Below are 19,935 nucleotides of genomic sequence, written 5' to 3'. Positions count from 1 at the left end.
TTGCTCTCAGACAGAGGGTTTTTCCCAGGTTCTGGACAGTCTGCTTCAATGTGCCAGACACATGGAAAGTGTACAGTGGCAGTTTGCATGATCCATATGCTGATCATTACAGCGGACCCTTGGCATCTCCTGGTTTGGTTTGGTTCCAGGACATAGAAAGAAACACACCCAACCTATGGATGCCAACATCTGTGGATGCTCAAGTCCCATTAAATATAGTAAAATGGTGTCCAAACAGCAAAAACAAGGTTGCCCGGATGTCGAAGGTGCCACTGCCTGGTTGCTTTTTCCTTTCACCAACTCTGAGAAGGCCTACCTCACAATGTTTTTATAGCCATACCTTAGCAACTTTCCCAGTCACATGACAAAGGGCCACTTCACCTAGCCCAACTACTTTGTTCCTTTTCTTTCCTTCTTCTCTGGGTCCGAAAGGGGTGGTTTTTTTAAAAAAGTTCAAAATGTCAATTATTTTAAGTTGGATAATAAAGGGTATGTGTGCCAAGTTTGGTCCAGATCCATCAAACTATGTAGGAGCCTTTGTGGTACAAACCATCCAACCAACTAACCAACATACATGCATACTTCGACTTTTATGTATATAGATATATTTTAAAGCCTCTAATGTTGTTGGATTGCAACATCCATCATCATTATTTGTTGGGTCCACTGGCTCGGGCTGTAAGAGGGGCAGTCCTGCAACGTAAGAAAAGCTGTGTATTCCTTCTCATTTGGCTCAGTCATTTTTAGATACAATCAGGAATTTCTTTCTCAATGAAGTTGTGGATCTTAAATTTGAACAAATTTTACCAGAACAAAAGATTAACATGATGCAGAAATGTTGAAGGAATGGGAGAAGGTGCACTGAATGGAACTTTGCCTTTGTACCAAACTGGCAAGCATACAGGAATTCACTTTGAGTGTGGATATGATACTGTTATCCTACCATCATCCTTGCAATTCTAAGTAAAAAAAACAGGAACCTGGGGTTATTAGAGAGCTTTTGTAGGTTTAGAACATTTTGCCCAGAGCTGGAATGCAGCTGTTTCTGTGGAAGGAAGTAGAAGCAGACATTCTGTGTATGCCAGCAGTATTTCACAAAAGTACCAAGGAAGGGAAATGGGGAATAGTTTATCCAGCTGAAATGACTTTGAAAAACGATATAGGCGGTCTCAACTAGCTAACAATTATGATGGTGTAGTATCTTTTACTAGGAGCATGGGGCTCATTTGCATGCTTTATTAGCAACAGAGATAACCTCAATAATGCAATACTCTGAAATGAACAAAATCTTTGTTGTTGTTAACCGCCTTCAGGTTGACTTTGACTTATATCAGGGGTGTCCATCGTGTGTCATGATTTCAACTACTGTAAGCTACTCGCTGGGCCCCAGGTTTGGGGCCCGGCGCGTCAAGCTCCTCAAAGGATCGAATAAAACACAGATGGGATGAAGGCAAAGATCAGAGGCTTTATTATCCTTTGGCCAAAAGAGGATGTCAGCAGAGTCTGCACTCCAAACACTGACATAAATACAATTTCAAGCGTATAGTTTTATTTTTATTGCTTTGAAATCTATTCAAAACAAAGAGACTTTGCTGCATCTGTTGTTGATTAATGCAAATCAGTGCCAGGTTAGGTACGTTCTCTGATAGGCCCAGGAACGCCATCCATCATTGCTGTTGGTTGGCTTCAGTTGTAGAGGGAGATTTAATAAACTGTTCTTGGTCCGTCCAGGAAAGGGGCATAGGAGGCTACATCAGAGATAATGGGATCTGATGGCCCTCTTGCTGCCTGGCCGCAAAAGGACAATGGGATCTGACTGATCATACAATGGATGCTGAGGGTGTTGGCACACTTTGAATGTTATCCCAAAGTTAGGGGTCTGATTTGGAAATCAAGATGGGGAAACGTTCTGAGATAAATATTAAGATAACATCTGGAAAGAACCCAGTGACTCTTCCTAAACTGGATATGTATCTCCCAGGGCACTGTGAAGGGATTAAGGTCATTCCTAAACTAAATGTGGAACCATGCCCTGGGGTGTGGGGTGGGTATGTAGTGCTTGTGCAACTTGTGGCGAGTTCACTGAGAAGTCAGCTAAAAGTGGGGAAAAAGTTACTGTGGGCTTCATTGCTGGCACTTATGGGACTGTGGATTTCGATGTTCAGTTTGGGGTCCTGGGGTTTCGATAACACTCCTAGCCTGAGCCCGGGCTGTGGCGCAGGCTGGAGAGCAAGCCAGCTGCAACCAGCTGCAATGAATCACTCTGACCAGGAGGTCATGAGTTCGAGGCCCGCTCGGAGCCTATGTTTGTCTTGTCTTTGTTCTATGTTAAAAGGCATTGAATGTTTGCCTATATGTGTAATGTGATCCGCCCTGAGTCCCCTCCGGGGTGAGAAGGGCGGAATATAAATGCTGTAAATAAATAAATAAACACTATCTTCAACTGCAATTCTGCTGTTCATTGAGGGAGAGGGAGGCAGCCAGTAAGACACAGCTACATCGTGCCTTATACAGTACATCTTATTTATCCTATGTAGATTGTAGGCCTGAGGGCAAATTAACATTTTGTAAGCCACGCTGAGTAAAAATTCTCTGAATTAATCAAACCATAAGCATAGACTTTTGTGGCAGTGTGCAGCCCCAGGGTCATATTTCACTCATCCCTGGGTTTGAGAATTGACCAGAGTTTGAGAAGAGATCCAGGTTCTAATATCAAGTGAGCCACGAAACTCACTGAGTGATTTTGGGCCATTTATTCTTTCCCAGCCTAACCAGCCTTGCACAGCTCCTTTGATGATAAAGGAACAGAACATTGTATGATTCTGCTCCACAAGGAGATCCACAGTATGTTTTGAAGTCACAAAAGATGACCCAAAATTTAATTGTGAATTCCGTTATTTTTAAAATACAGAGACCTGCTGCTTTTACTTAGCCAGGAGATTTCTCTTGTGATTGTTCTATGGGCTTTTTTTTAATGCTATATGAGAGGGATAATGAGTCTGCTCTGCCCCATAGAAGGGGAGCAGGGTGAGAGTTGAATTATCTCTGTCCCTTACAGCTATGTCCATGGACATTTTTAGTTCCAGGTTTTCTGGCTACGGCTATTATTAGCCTCTAGTATATATTGCTCCAGTCTCTTTTATGTCAAACTGTGAGAAAGCAATGACATTTCCCCCTCTCAGCAAACAAAACCATGTGAACATATTTGCTACTCCCGTTGGGGTCATTTTTCTTTCCTTTCTTTCCTTTCCTTATTTTTAGTTATGAAAGTTGAAGTAAAATGGACTTAGATTCACATTATAAGTATTTAAAAGAACTGCATGAAAAATTTAGCTGCCATCTGTTTTTGACAAACTGTGAAACAAAATGTACTTAGCTATTACTTCCAAAGAAGAGAAAGCTGCACTAAAAGGCATGGCTTATACAAACATCACAATTTCCCATTGTTTCAGTCAGTTTGTAATAAGCATATTTGCACAACTTTCAGCTGCATCAGAAAACAGAAAAAAAGGGTCATAGTTTGGTGGTGGATCACATGCTTCAGCCACTTTGGGTCCTACGAGGGAGAAAAATGGGATAGAAATTAAGATTATTACTATTTTCTTAGAATCTCCAGAAAAAAAGCAGTACTTATATCTGAGGAATTAGCATCTAGATTATCTTGGAAAGGGACATGAAGCCCATGACAAAAAGACTCAAGTACTCTGTTCCAAATACTTTCCAGATGTGTATAGAGGCCACCCAGAATTCCAAGCTAAAGCCTCATCAGGTCTTTGCACCAATAGCACATTTTAATAAAGCAAACTGTTTCTAAGTACTTCTTTGTCTTCAGCTTTGAACTGAGCTCTTCCCCAAGAAAATGGATATCTCAAGAGAATTTTGAGGACACAGCCAACATCAGCACAGTTCTGAAGACTCTTGTGTGGAAGGGTTTGCATTCATGTTTATGAGTTCATAAAATAAAATTGTGTACTAAAAGGAGCAGAACGAAATACCTTGAATGTTACTTTAAATTAAGTTAAATTGGATCCCCAGAAAATATATCAGAATATTCTAACATTATCCTTAAATTGGTGATGCCAATCTTTATGTCCTAATATATTTCAGGTTAGATTGCTGCATTCTGTATTATGCTTCCCTTAAAGACACTCCACAAATTTTAATTTATACAGAATACCCTTGTGATTATGGCAACCAGACTGATTGATAACTGGCAAATAGAGGGAGAAAATGTGGAGGCAGTGACAGACTTTATATTTCTAGGCGTGAAGATCACTGCAGATGCAGACTGCAGCCAGGAAATCAGAAGACGTCTACTTCTTGGGAGGAGAGCAATGGCCAACCTCGATAAAATAGTGAAAAGCAGAGACATCACACTGGCAACGAAGGTCCGCATAGTTAAAGCAATGATATTCCCCATAGTAACCTATGGATGTGAGTGCTGGACCATAAGGAAGGCTGAGCAAAGGAAGATAGATGCTTTTGAACTTGGTGCTGGAGGAAAATCCTGAGAGTGCCTTGGACCGCAAGAAGATCCAACAAGTCCATCCTCCAGGAAACAATGCTTGGCTGCTCACTGGAGGGAAGGATATTAGAGGTAAAGTGGAAGTATTTTGGCCACATCATGAGAAGACAGGAAAGCTTGGAAAAGATCATGATGCTGGGGAAAATGGAAGGAAAAAGGAAGAGAGGCCGACCAAGGGCAAGATGGATGGATGGTATCTTTGAAGTGACTGGCTTGACCTTGAGGGAGCTGGAGGTGGTGATGGCCGACAGGGAACTCTGGCGTGGGCTGGTCCATGAGGTCACAAAGAGTTGGAAATGACTGAGTGAATGAAGAAGAAGAACCCTTGTGATTAGGAAATGTCAGGGACAGATCATGTCAGACTAATGTTGTGCCAAATTCATTGACATTTGTTTTATTGCCATACTCAAATGCTGATGTTCCAAAACATCAATAAATCTCAGGAATTATCAGCTAACCATATATGACGAGAATCTGTATTCAGTTTGTAGCTCACATCCGTGCTTATTTACTGATAGATGTGCAATTCCTGAAGATAAGGAAAAGCACATTTTCAATCGTGGCATCTAAAATATGGAACAGTTCCCAAACTATGGGATTGCATGCCTTTGGGGCTGGATGATAGACAGATAAACTAGCAGCATGGACCAAGGAGAAAGTCAGAACCAAAATAGCAGAGGAAGGTTAAGTAGCAAATCAAAGTCAAAGCCAAAGATAATTAAACAAACAGAAACATACTGAATATGAAGACCTTTCCCCAAGCAAAGCTCAAGCGGAAGCTTTTTTATATTGTTTCCTATCCAGGAGGATCCAATTGGAACGCTTGATGGGTTCCTGAGAATACTTCACTGATGTTTGCAGGGAAGTTGTTGACAACATAAGACAGCTGCACATGAATTCAGCAGACCCTGATACCTCTCAAGAGAGGTTTGTGTAAATTCTATTTCTAAATTGATTCAGGAATGTTTGGCTTTAGCGAACACTGTTTTTGTACCTGAGGAAAATTCATTATGTTCCTCTGCTGTTATAGCATATTTATGTAAAGCAGGGTCGACCAACCATGTATAGAATGGGAGCACTTTTTTCACTATGTGCCTGCCTGGCATTTTGGCACACTGGAAATGACTATGGGGCAAAACATTGTCTTGTTATTTTACATTTTTGTGGGGACTTTAGCACAGGCTTTTATACGATCCTTTGAGCAATGTGGACTTCTGGCAATTGCATGTGGTTCACAGAGGTTTTTTCCCCCAGATTGGTGGGAAGCATCACCTCTTCCATGTTCTCAAATCAGTGATTGTCGATCACTCCCAAGATGACTCAACTTGTACTTAAAGAAGCATTTTCTCTTACTTGTGGCTGAGCCCTTCACATACAACATGGCATCCCAGTCAATATAATGAACAGCATGCAAAGCAGTCAGAACAGCTATTGAAGTCAAAGAAATTGGTTTTGATTTGCATGATCTCAAGGTTTGTTCTCTGCACTGCCAACCCTATGCACTCCTTAACTGGAGAGGATTGTAGTAAACAAAGCCATCTTGGCTGAGGTGCTTCTTCAGGAATCTGGCTTCACTCCATAAGGAAATTTGCCAGTTAGAATAAAGTGAGGCAGGTTTCTTCATCAGGTTGTTAACAGGTATTTCATTCCAGAACTCAGTGAAATTAGTAACATAGTCCTACACATATATCATCCAGACCATAGAAGTTGATCTGGTTCATGCTCCAAAATATGTTGGTCATTGTAGTTTTGAAGGCAAATACAATAGCTATGCCAGCTGAGGGGGGGGGGGGTGAGAATTGTGTTCTGATATATACAGTATATATAGAGATTTACTATCTCCAATACTCCTTCCTGACATGCTGAATCAGGAAGTTTTCTTGGTCCCTTTCCTTCAAATCCTTCTCATCATAGGTGTCAGTAACTGAACCTAAGATATTATGTATGCATTCCACCAAAGCACATCTTGTGGATGTGTGTTTCATAAAACCTTTATTTCCAGATTCTTCCAGAATATATTTTGAATTTGTAAAACTAAGCTATGGACATTACATGGGGCCGATAACCAAGCTTTGCCTCTGGCCAAGAGCCACCATTTCTAACAATGGACTACAGTGCAACGATTGCAAAATCATTGCTCATATGTTGTTTTGCAGGATCCAGATGTCTTTCCTCAAGTTACTGCTTCTCTTATGAGGAAGTGACATTTCCCCCAATATTTGAGCTGTAATATTTTCTTTTTGGTAAAATGCAGCTTTCTCTCTACTTCTGAACCAATCCATAAGTATACCTCTGAATTCCAGATGGTCTGCATATGATCTTTCCAGAAACATCCGCCCGACCAATGTGGAAGCAGAGTTCTGGACTAGACATGGTACTGTTCAGGAATTTGTACAAGATTATTAAAAGTTCTTCATTTGCATTTCATGCTTCTTTTCTCTGTCTCAGCTAACTTAGCATTACCGTTGAATATTTGGCTTATGCTCTGATAAAACAAACATGTTTAGCTACGTGTGTCCTATTTTAAAAATTGTTTTGGTTACAGCTGCTTTTATCTGCCAAGTACTGCATTCTTCCCCCTTTCCCTTTCCCATAAATATGAAACGCATTGTATGTCAGTTGATGTCCAGGACTGTGCTTGCAAACCTTCAGCTATGCCAATTAGAATAAGTCTCTGTTTTTATCTTTTTAAAACAAGTCACAGCTACAGTTCACACAAGTAAATCTGCACACTCAAATTGTCTTATATGTTAAGGATGATCTTTATTGTTATTATCTACCTCTCAAAGCCCAACCATTCAAATAGAGTTGATGAAATCCCATCCTCCATACAATTATTTAAATGTGTCTGTAGTATTAGCACAAGGAGAAAATGAGTTGCTTACCCAGCTTATAGCTTCAGCCGCCCCTGGGTAGAATGACCACTGCCCACATGCCAGTCTGTTACGAGGGGCTTCCAGATTTCACAGTCCTGCCCCCGTCACCACTTGCTGATCGCCGTGGGACTTTTTGGTTTGGTTTTATTTTTCTTGGAAGACGCTTCTGTGTGATTTTTTAAAATGTGTGAAGGTCAGTGCACAGCCAATCAACACACAGTCTTCACAGAGTGAGGTGTTATCAAGCAATTTAAAACAGCAGTGGATAGTAAGATCCAGACTGTTGTGGGTTAGATAAATCTCACCAAGTTGAAGTAGAAGCCACCGAGGTATTGAACTACTTTTTCTGTCAAATTTGTTGTATAACATGATGTTTTGGTGCTTAATTTGTAAAATCATAACCTAATTTGGTGTTTAATAAGCTTCTCCTTAATCTCTCCTTATTATCCAACATATTCGCTTATCCAACGTTCTGCTGGCCCGTTTATGTTGGATAAGTGAGACTCTACTGTATTATTATTCAAGGGGGCATATAACCCCATCCAGCCCAGGCTGTAACCCTATGCCTTGTTCAGCTTTAGCACTCACCAGGAGGACCTCTGTCTTGGTCTTGCAGCTCTTCTGATGTCTGTGGTGTTCGGAATTGTGGGAGTTGCAAGTTCAAAACACCTGGAGGGCCCAAGTTGGCCCAGGCCTGATCTACATTGTGGAACGAATGCGGTTTGATACCCCTTTAACTTCCTTGGCTCCCTGCCAAAAGAGTTTTGGGGCCTCCCCAAAGCTACAACTCTATGGGTTGCAATAGTATTAAATCTACAGTGTAAAAAGACTTATTTTTTGGCGGGAATTTAAATCTCCCTCAGCAGCAGCAGCAGCCACGAGTGACCGTTACAAAGCGCCCCGCCCCTCCGAAAAGGGGGCGTGGCGAAGTGACGTCACCGCTGAGGGTGGAGGGGGAAGGGAAGGAAAGTCGGCTTGCGTCATCGCCGTCCTCCTTGTTACGGGGCGGGGTGTAGTGGAGGAGGTCACGTGGCTAGGGCGAAGCCAAGCGGCAAGAATGGAGCGTCACGTGACAGGGGCGTGGCCTTAAAAGACTGAAGGGGCGGGGCCACCGGAGAAGGAGGAGTGAGTTTGCCTTCTTTCTTTAAAGGTGGAATGCTGAGGGAGTCATGTGATCTAGGACTTGAGCCAGAGCGGCTTCACCGGCGGCCATTTTCTCGCCGCGGCCAGAGCGATGCCTGTGTGAGGGAGAGAGAGAAGGGGAGAGGCGCGGCTGCGGGGCGGGGAAGAAGGAGGAGGAGGAGGCCCCTTCCCGGGTGACAGGACAGGACAGGCCCGGCCCTTCCGGAGGGCGGACCGGAGCCTTCTCTCTCCCCGTCTCCTTCCTCTTCTCTGCCTGCTGCCTGCCTCCCCGCCGCCACCACGGCCACCATGTCTGGGCAGAGCTTGACCGACCGCATCACCGCGGCGCAGCACAGCGTGACCGGCTCGGCCGTCTCCAAGACCGTCTGCAAGGCCACCACGCACGAGGTCATGGGCCCCAAGAAGAAGCACCTCGACTGTGAGTGGACCCCAGCCCTTCCTTCCTCCCTCCTTCATACAATCACATCCCTTTCCTTCCTTATTGCTTCGCCCGAATTGTGCCTTGGAGTGAGTCTCCTTTCAGAGAGGGAGCCAGCATAGATAGAAATCGATAAGTATAGCAATAATAGAATCACAATGTTAGACCTTCCAGGGAATATCCAGGCCATTTATTCTATCCTAAACCTTCAGTATTATTGAGGTTATCAAGCCATTATCTTGAGTTTCCTTTAAGAAAGGAACCCAGATAGATAGGAAGAAATAAATAAATATAATAGAGAAATAATAGTAATAATAATAATAGATTCACAATGTTAGACACCCCCCCCCGGGATATCCAGGTCATCATTGAATCCTAAACCTTCAGCAGTTTTGAGGTTATCTAGCCTTTAAGAAAGGAATATGGGATAGAGAGGAATAAATAATTATAATACAGTAATAGAATCACAATGCTAGACCCCCCCCAGGGATATCCAGTCCAGCCCCTTGCCATGCATTGAATCCTAAACCTTCAGCATTATTGAAGTTATCAAACCATTATTATCTTGAGTCCCCTTTAAGAAAAGAAACCGGTATAGAAATAAATGTAATTCTCTAGATGAAACAAATAGATATAGAAATAAATATAATATTAGAAACAAAATGTTATGCCCCCCCCCCCAAAAGGACTATCCAGGCCATTCATTGAATTCTAAACCTTTAGTATCATTGAGGTTATACTAAACTTAAGCAATTATCTTGAGTTTCCTTTAAAAAAGGAAACCAGGATAGAAATAAATACAATAATACTAATAGTAGAATCCATGTTGGAAGAGAATCCCAAGGGATATCCAGTCCAGCTCCTTGCCATGCACTGAATCCTAAACCTTCAGTATTATTGAGGTTATCAAGCCATTATTATCTTGAGTCCCCTTTAAGAAAGGAAGGTGGGATAGAAATAAATGTAATTCTAGGGATGAAATAGATAGATGTTAGACCCCCCCCTCAGGACTATCCAGGCTATGCATTGAAACCTAAAGAAGACACCCCAAGGGATATTCAGGCCAGCCCTTTGCCATGCATTGAGTTGTATACCGTCAGTATTATTGAAGTTATTAAGCAATTATTATCTTGAGTTTCCTTTAAGAAAGGAAAGAGGGATGGATAGGAATTAACAGCAGCAACAGTAGTAATAGTAATAATAATAATAGAATCACCCTGTTTGACCCCAAGGGACATCCAGTCCAGCCCCTTGCCATGCATTGCATCCTAAACCTACAGTGTTACTGAGGTTTGTTTTTTTTAAAAAACCCAATTATTATCTTGACTCATCTATAAGAAAGGAAACCCAGATAGAAATAAATGTAATTCTAGGGATCAAATAGATAGATATAAAAATAAATATAATAATAGAATCACAGTGTTAGACCCCCAAGGACTATTCAGGCCATGCATTGAATTGTAAATCTTCAGTATTATTGAGGTTATTAATCAATTATTACCTTGAGTTTCCTTTAAGAAAGGAAAGAGATAGAAATAAATAAATGAATAAATATTATAATCACAATATTAGACCCCCCTCAAGAGAGATCCAGTCCAGCCCCTTGCCATGCGTTGGTTTGTAAACCTTTAGTATTATTGAGGTTATTAAGCAATTATTATCTTGAGTCTCCTTTAAGAAAGAAAAGTGGGATATAAATAAATACAGTAATAAGAACAACAACATAATTAGTCCAACTCCTTGACAAGCATTGAAACCTAAACTTTCAGCATTGAGTTTTAAAACCATTATTTTCTTGAATCTCCTTTAAGAAAGGAAAATGGGATAGAAATAAATGTATTTCTAATCTCCAACAACAACAGCAGCAGAATCCATGTTAGAGGAGAACCCCAAGAGACGTCCAGCCCCTTGCCATGCATTGAATTCTAAAACTTTAGTATTATTGGAGTTTTAAAACAATTATTACAGGCATGGGGAAACTTGGGGCCTATCGGCTGTTCAGAATTGTGGGAGTTGGAGTCCAAAACATCTAGAGGGCCCACGTTTGACCATGCCTGAACTATTATCACGAGTCTCCTTTGAGATAGGAAAGTGGGATATAAATAATCAGTCCAAACCCTTGACATGCATTGAATCCTAAACCTTCAGCATTATTGAGTTTTTAAACAATTATTTTCTGGAGTGTCCTTTAAGAAATGAAAGTGGGATAGAAATAAATGTAATACTAACAACCACAATAGCAGAATCCGTGTTGGAAGAGTCTCCCCAAGGGATATCCAGTCCAGCCCATTATGATTACAGTATTATATTTATTTATTTATACCCCTCTTTATCTCCCCAAAGGGGACTCAGAGTGGCTTGACATGAAAGCATTAGTATACAAACATTAACACATAATTAAACACAAACAGCACTAGAAATTCAGTTAAATTTATCAAAAACATACTCAAAGTTAAAAACCACAGCACCCCCTGACTAGATCTTAATCATCTTCATCTTTAAAAGCCTGCCTGAATAAAAAGGTTTTAGCTTGCCTTGCATTGAATCCTAAACCTTCAGTATTATTGGGGTTTTTAAAAAACAATTATTATTTTGAGTCTCCTTTGAGAAAGAAAAGGGGTATAAATAAATATAATAATAATAGAATCCATGTTGGAAGAGACCCTTTCAAGGGATATTCAGTTCAGCCCCCTGCCATGCATTGAATCCTAAACTTTCAGTCAATATTATCTTGAGTCCTTTAGGAAAGTAAAGTGGGATATAAATAAATACAACAACAACAATAATAGTAACAACAGACTCAGTCCAACCCCTTGACATGCATTGAATTTTTAAACCTTCAGCATTACTGGGTTGTTGTTTTTTTTCAAAAAAAAAAACAATTATTATATTGGAGTTTCTCTCATACAGGTTGGGTATCTCTTGGATTAACCCCAAGCTCCCTTTTCCCTATGTGCCTTTTGCCCTCTATTGTTCTTCCTTCCTCTTCTTTTGTAAAATAACATCTCCCTTCTGTTTTATTTGCTCATCAGCTCCTTGAGTCTCCTTTAAGAGAAGAAAGCAGGATATAAATGTAAAAACAGTAATTGAATTGTAAACTTTCAGTATTGTTGTTGTGTGGTTTGTTTGTTTTTTTACAATTATTTCATTTAAGGTTTCCAAATACAGGCTGGTATCCCTTCTCTAAAAAGCTTAGGACCAGAAGTACATTGAGTTTAGGGATATTTTCAGATTTTGAGATATTTCATGAAATTACAGAATTGGAAGAGACCACAAAAGCCATACTGTAACCTCTTGCCACACGGAAATACACAATCAAAGTGCCCCCAACAGATGGCTATCCAGCCTCTGCTTTAAAACCTCCAGAGAAGGAGACTTCACACACCAAGGCAGTGTATTCCACTGTCGAACAGCTGTTACATTATGAAGTTTTTTGTAATATTCAGGTAGAATGTCTTTTTCTGAAATTTGAATCCATTGCTCTGTGTCCTAGTCTCTACACCAGCAGAAAGCAACCCTCCTCTATCTTTGATATGACATCATTTCCAATATATAAACATAGCTATCATATCCTCTCTCTGCCTTCTTTTCTCCATCCTAAACATAACCATCTCCCTAAGCTCCTTATAGGTCTTGGATTTCAGGCCTTTGATCATTTTGGTCGCCCTCTCCAAACGATTTTTCACTTGTCAATATTGTTTGAATTGTTGTTGTGCCTGGAACTGGACATGGTATTCCAGGTAAACTTTCACTATGAAGATCACCATTATCATATTTTACCATTTTTATTTTAAGCTTTCCAAATACTGTCCAGGCTGAGTATCACTTGGGAGCAGAAGTGTTTGGGATCTTGGGATGTGTTTAGATTTTGGCATATTTGTGCTTCCATGGGGTTTGGAAGTCAAGCCATATGATAGCTTAGAGAGAAAAAACAAGGTTCAGAGGTGATATGATATCAATGTTTTAACATTTGAAGAAATGTTACATTGAAGCTGGAGTCAGATTTTTCCCCCCTGCTGCCCCAGAAACTACAGGAAAAGAGATTCAACCTAAACATTAGGGGGAGGGGATCCTGGTAGTAAGAGCTGTTCAAAACTTGAATAAGCTGCCTCAAGTGTGATGAGGACATGTTTTCTAGAAGTTTTTAAACAGGTGGACATCTGTGATTGTGTCTTCCTCCATGGCAGAGTGAGGTTGAACTGGATGGCCTTGGGGTCTCTTTCAGCTCTATGAATGCATCTGCACTGTAGAATGAATGATGTTTGGAACTACCATAACTGCCATGGCCCAATGCAATTACATCCAGGGAGCTGTCATTTTACAAGGTCCTTGACCTTTTCTGTCAGAGTGCTAATTTCTCACCATACTATAAATCCTAGGATTTAATTGCATTGAGCAATGGTAGATAAAGTGGTGTCAAACTTTATTCATTCATTCTATAGTGTGGACGCATCCTATAATGAGATGTCTTAGAGATGGGAGCCAAGTGAACACAAAATTCATTTCTGCTTTATAGGTACCTTCTACATCTAGCCTGAAGATTATTTTATACCCAATATTTTAAATAACCTTGTACCTGAAACAAAGTTTGTGGACATTTGACCCACCAGAAAGCAAAGATGCCACTATCTCAGCAGTCCACATTGATTGTTTTGGAACCTCTTGGATTCAATGCATTGGTAATTCAGGATAAGGAATTTTGTAATTCTTGATAAAGGATTGTATGAAATAGAACAATAATAATGCATAAGACAAAAAAAGAAAGAAAAAGAGCAGAAGAGATATATAAAGAGGGGAAAAGATAAAAGCAGCCTTCAGTGTCTCTTATTAAACCAAGCTATAAGAGCCATCAATATTCCTACAGTAATTCCACACCTTTCCATCAGGTACAATGATTGGTTATTTAAATCAAATCTTATCACTTTATAAGTGTATTCCCTACAGAAAGTCTATGGATTTCTGTCCATATATATGCAATATTAAGCACTCAGTATATTTCTCATTCTGCTCCCCAGTTTAAATTTGAACAAATCTATATTATCTTAAGTATAACTACTTCTATTAAAACAATCAATGTAAGTATTCTTACTCTCCCAATTAAAGTCAATCTGTGTAACATCAGTAGTATCTCCCAACCATTCCTAGAGAAAATACAGTATTTCCTTCATTAGTGAAAATTGGTATTACAGAATTTTAATGTTTCTTCTAGATGCTGCTTCTTTTTCTTTTCCCCATCACCTCTCTTGCATTTTGTGAATGAGTTGCTACTGTCTAAAATAATCATTTGTCTCCCTACCTTACTTGTAGCACATTATGTCTTCCTTTCCCTCCCCCTATGTATTTTTATCCCTCTTTGTCTCACTAGTTTTCTTTGATGCTTTTCATTTGAAACTTTCTTTTCCTTTTCATCCCTTTCTCTAATGTGCTTGGAATTCTTTTGCTTGCTGCTTAGAAAATTTTCTGGATAGTGGTTTGGATGTCTTTCAGAAGAATTTTTGCAGAGGAGCAGAAGTCTAGGAAAAGGCTATCAGCTGAACTCAGAATGCTTCTGAATAGTTGGGGAGGAAGGGTGGAGGCAGGGCAGCTGCTTACGTTTTTCCCCATGTGTGACCCATTCTTTCTAATTTCCATTTATGATGTTTCCTTTAAAGCACTGGTTCCTAACCTTTGGTCTTCCCAGAAGCCCCAACCAGCTTGACCAACTGTCAGATATTTTGGAAGTCCAAAATACCTGGAGGACAAAAAATTGGGAACCACTGCTTTAGAGCAAATACTTGATAGAAAGTTCTCAATGCTGAATTTGAGTTACTCACCCAACCCTCATCCAGTGTCCACCACTATCAGATACTTTAATTGATCTGTCTCTTTAAGTTCTAAAAGCTTAACTAATGACAGTTCAAAAGAGATTATAATAAAATATTTTAAAAGCTTTACAACATGTAGGCCTGTTAAGACCAGCTAACATATTTCATTTTTGTATTCTTTTACAATTGTATTGCAAAAATAAAATTGCTTCAGAATTGGTGATATTGTTTGTTGCTTTTAATTCAGCATTTCCAGTGTCTTTTGGATAAAAAAAAAATACCCGCAGCTACTTGTTTTTAACATTGGCATTTTTATCGTATGGATGTCCATTTCTTTCTTACTGTAATTTAGTTGTTTAAGTTTGTCTCTTTATTATAATACCTTAATCTTTTAAAAAACATCTCTTGGTTCTGTAGAATTTGCTGAAGAACTGTCAATTGAGACAGTTGTATAATGATGTCAATCATTATTGGAATAATATTTCACAATTCCTTATTATTTTATATGGTCACTAGCTAAACCTGGCCACACTTCGCTGCGGCTATTATGATATGTAATGAATCTGAAAGTAAAGTATTGCAGCGAACATAGATTGAGTTCATTCAATTCAGTACCCCACCTTGTGTTCCTGTGTCTATGTGGAATGTATGGAAAGGAAGGAAAAAGAGTCCCCCCCCCCCAAAAAAAAACCATTTTTTATTGTAGTGCTTGTGGATTGACTACATTTTTGGTTTGTCTTTTTTCTGCATAAACATTAAGATCAGACAGTTTACCGACTCTGGAGCATGTGATGTATAATTGCCCATGAGAGAAGTTTTTGTTTTCTAATTTCAAACCGCACACTTGCAAAGATTGCCCCTGGGTTTTATTGATAGTAATTGTGAATGCAAGGTGTATTGGTAATGAAAGTCATGTCTGTCGGAATGAGTGGGATTCCCAGGGCAATCACCTCCAACTCCTGTGTGTATATAGTGTTAGCCATGTTGGGTCTGCCAGCGGGGATGATGGGTAGCAGAGTGAAATCCCAAAAATTCACCATCCCGGTCTGCCTCCTTCTCTCCAGACTGTTTCCCCGTGTGGAAAACAGCACTGGATAAACTCACTCCAGCAGACGAAGTCCAACTGTTGATTAAACTTTATTTACATGAACTATTTACAAATAGAGTCAATTCAGTCCTTTCCTCCATGAGTGCTTGCCGAAAGCACCCATGCACACACACAGCACATTGCTCATCGCTGTTCTCCGCTCGACACAGGAAACTAACACTCCCCTGCATTCCACAGGAACCAAGATAGTAAGTCCCGGTCAAAACACACTTGACCCCATTGGTCCTGTGATACATCAATCATAGCAGACTCTCATTAACTCCATAATTGCTGAATCGAGATTGATTTTAACATTTCACAATACACAATACCCTGACAGGGTCTGTGTGCCAAGTTTGGTCCAGATCTGTTGTCAGCTGGGTTTAGTGCATTCTGGATAAGGGTGAACTACAACTCCCATAATCAAGGTCAGCTCAACATACAACAGCAGTATGTTCAGTTGGCCATGGGGGCTCTCTGCACCAAGTTTGGTCCCGGTCCATTGTCAGTGGATCACAATTTCTCTGGATGCAGGTAAACTATAACTCCCATAATTCAAGGCTGATATCCCCCAACTTTTCCAGTATTTTCTGTTGATCATGGGGAGTCTGTATGCCTTGTTTTGTCCATGTCCGTTATTTGTGTGGGTCTCTGTGGTCTATTGAATTTGGAGCTGAATCAGGCTAAGGTGCTGCAAATCCCATCATTTGTGATCCATCTTCTTCCTGTCAGTATCATGACATGACGTGAGTAATGGCGTGTTTGTGTGCCAAATATAGTCCATGTCTGTCGTTCTTTGGGTTCTCAGTGGTCTGATTGGGGTGAAGGTACTGCGTATCCCATCATCCGTAGTTTGTCCTCCCCTAACTGCACCAGGACATAAAGTGGGGCATGGGGGGGGGGCGGTCTGTGTGCCAGGTTTGGTCCTGATCTGTCATTGATGCAAGTCACAGTGGTCTATGAGAGGTGAAGTGATTGAAAGTACTGCATATCCCATCATCTGTGGCTCTCTGTCCCCCAAACTCATTAAAACACATGCGTATTGGTATTCCATGTGGTGTCAAAATTTTAAGTTGATCGACCAACTACTTTTTGAGTTCTGCGTGCACAAACATATGCAAGCTGTATTTTTATAAAGATTTGATTGCCTTTGAGCCTATGTTTTCTTTTCATGTCTGTAGCTATGTGTGAGGGTTTATCTGTGGTTGCAAGGCTAATTTGGTTGTGATCTTTTCAAGGAACGTGGGGAAATAGACACTTTGAAATTTGGGTGTCTATTTCTCTGCTTATCTTACAATGGTCTGTTGAAATCTGAAACACCGAATTGTTAATTTGGATATCTAGGAATTTATATGTCTTTGATTGGCCATGTCTTGCAGTCAATGACATTTAACTTTGGGTCTTAGCAGCCCTCTTTTGAGAATATTTACTGTCACTGAATTGCATTAGACGTAATAACCTAATGAAGTCTTTACCGTTCACTGTGTGTAGAGCAAAAGGGTACTCTGTAATATATCTAGAGCAAGCATCCTATTAATGTGCTTTTCCTTGTCATATCATAAAATAAACTGAGATTGCTACCTTAAGATAACTTTATTTCTCCTATAAGGATCATGGACTGGATTGTAAGACAGTGCAAGAAAAAATATACTAAACTTAACAGGTTTACATTGTAAAAATAGGTTTGAAGGCTTCTGTCCCTGGGGTCAGATTAAAATGGATTGCACCTGAATTATCATTGTAATATTAAAGAACACCTGAGTAATTTGAAATGATAAGACATTGCTTCATGAGAAATTAACTTGGTAGCTTTATAGAAGAGGTGTAACCTTTAATTTTGTTATAAGGCCTAGTCAGTGTTACACATTCATTTAAGTTCTTATGCTAGGCAGAGATCTTGCTGTTCTGAGAACCATAGCCTTAACTCTCAAACAAGAACACTTAGCTTTAGTTCTCAAGTTGCAAACTAAAGTTCAAATGTGTGCATATGATGTCTGATGAAGAGCCAACAACCTAGAAAATGATCTTTTTTGTTGTGATTTGTTCCTTATTTATGTTCCTTGCATTCTACATTTGACCCTAAGCTTCTTGTTCCTTCCTCATTTTGGTTCTCCTTTTCCTCCAAGATTCGTGATAAAGTAATCTAAGATTATTGTTGGAAGCATGCTTGTGTGCATGTATTCTGGCTACAAGATTTAGGTTTGCTTACCATGAATCTGTACTATTGTAGCATACATACACTTGAAATAGCTATTAACATAGACTATTGCTATTGTATACTCTTTAATATTGTGCTTAAGAAAGCTGCCTCATGTGAAGCTGAGCCATAGGTGCAGGGGATCTTTTTGTTAACTTCCTGTAGGAATCTTCCTCTGACTTTAGGAGAAGAGAGCAGTGTTTTTTAAATCAGTTTTAAAGATTAGTCTGCTAAAGCTGAAGAGGTTTCCAGTTGGTTTCTTTCTTTCTTGGCCTGCCAATGTTTCATTCTCTGTTTTCTGGTTCAGAGCATTTTCAACAGGAATATGTACTCAGTTGATCTCTAAAAAACGTAGTTGTAGATGAGAAATTGTTGACTTTTAGTGTGTGGAAATTCTTGTTAAGGTGAGAAAAATCAAAGGGAACATCACAAATAAATAAAACTGGAATAACAATCTTCGGTGTTTCATCCACAATATTCTGGTTGGAAAGGCTTGGTGTAGAGATTTTGCATTTATGTTAAGTGTGACCACCATACTTGATACCAGGAAGGAATCCTTAGTCCATGTTGATTTATTGAATGAGCTAGGTGGAGAAAGATGTCTTTCTTTTGGCAGATGCTTGAAATGGCTTGAGTAATTGGGAACTGTTTGCGCTGCTGACTCATTTATATGATGCAGTTGTACTTTGAGTCTCATACAGTGTGGTCTGAATTGTTTAGCGTAGTGGAGACTTGGTGAATGATTATAATGTTTAACTGGGAATTGAAGCAGGTGGCCTTTGGGGTCCTTTCAGCTACCTTTTCAAAGTGCCCTTGCTGCCCTCTGCAAATAGCAACGGTAGAAATGACGCTCCTGTGTTCACATAGGAGCTATGTTAGTATCTATCTATCTATATATAAATATTCTGACCGTTTCTGCTTTAAGGTAAACAGCAAAACTAAATACCCCCAAAACTTGGCCATAAAAGACATGGTTATTCCGGCTGTGTTTAGACATCAAAACATCAACAACAACAACAAAAACAATTCAAACTGGAAGTCACTCAAAAACCCCCAAAAACGAATACTGCATTATGCGCATGCGCAGAGCAGCCTCCACCATTGGAAAACCTACATCAATGACAGGCAGCAGCATGCGAGCATCCCAACCGAATATAGAAAACCGTTACTGCACTGGCCGGGGCCGGCGGATTGCGTAACGCGAAGGAGGAGGACATTAGGCCTACACAACCACATCCGGCAAGTCCTCAAAACTGTGGAGGTGAACGAGGCAGAGGAGAAATGGGTGAAGGAAAGCTTCCCCCTTTTCCAGCTTTTGAAAACTTATTTTCTTTGAATTCAGTCAGGGACCTTGCGAAAAGGACATAGCGCAAACTCTAGCAGGAGGAGGGAAGGCAAAAGAGCTGGGATGGAAAAAGCCACGTCGCCATTACTTCAGAGACGCCTCAGTTTACTTACCAGATGCCCTCCGAAGGGCTGCGAGGCTGTTTCTTTAAGCACAATCAAGCACTTCTCAGACAAAATGGGCCCCCATTTGGACTTCAACTCCCACAATCCGAAACCGGCTATTGGGATTATGGGAGTTGAAGTACAAAACACTAGGACAATACAACAAGATTGCTCAAGCTCCTACCATCTTATAAACAACAAGGACAATACATACTAAAGAGGCAAAATATTTCCAGCGTTCTTTAAAACAGGGAAATTCCAAACAAGAAACACACAGGGCCAACCAACACCTTCAAACACAGAAATCCACCACCCAGGAAGCAGCCAGCCTATCACGCTAAAAGCCCGTTAAGTAATAGTCAGGGTGACACATTGCAGCATGCATGTCTGGTTCCTAGCAAGGGAAATCCAATGAAAAACAACATCTCACTCCAAA

At 40.2% G+C, this 19,935-nt stretch overlaps 1 protein-coding gene and 1 long non-coding RNA gene across 10 annotated transcripts in view; one reads left to right on the top strand and one right to left on the bottom strand.

Annotated features, from left to right (window-relative positions):
• Nucleotides 1–1,445: 1,445 nt before the first annotated feature.
• On the bottom strand, nucleotides 1,446–8,381 carry LOC103278449 (uncharacterized). The gene is made up of 3 exons (XR_506063.2): nucleotides 7,990–8,381; nucleotides 7,411–7,567; nucleotides 1,446–3,556 (listed from the first exon to the last, which is right to left on the bottom strand). It is a non-coding gene; the product is annotated as an uncharacterized LOC103278449 (long non-coding RNA).
• Nucleotides 8,382–8,509: 128 nt separating this feature from the next.
• The window catches only part of picalm (phosphatidylinositol binding clathrin assembly protein), a 76,971-nt gene continuing 65,545 nt past the window's right edge, over nucleotides 8,510–19,935 (top strand). For 3 of the 9 annotated variants that reach the window (XM_008108132.3, XM_008108129.3, XM_062977109.1), the window contains exon 1: nucleotides 8,519–8,962. In XM_008108132.3, coding sequence (XP_008106339.1) covers nucleotides 8,833–8,962 — 130 coding nt within the window. In that variant the 5' untranslated portion in view covers nucleotides 8,519–8,832. Of the gene's footprint in view, nucleotides 8,963–19,935 lie in introns of all 9 variants that reach the window. The other 6 variants (XM_062977107.1, XM_062977106.1, XM_062977108.1 and 3 more) reach the window with 6 other exon arrangements.

The sequence above is a fragment of the Anolis carolinensis genome, chromosome 3, assembly GCF_035594765.1.
Source record: "Anolis carolinensis isolate JA03-04 chromosome 3, rAnoCar3.1.pri, whole genome shotgun sequence".
Lineage (NCBI taxonomy): Eukaryota > Metazoa > Chordata > Lepidosauria > Squamata > Dactyloidae > Anolis > Anolis carolinensis.
The sequence above is the reverse complement of the archived record's forward strand: the minus strand, read 5'-3'. Positions and strand labels throughout refer to the sequence as shown.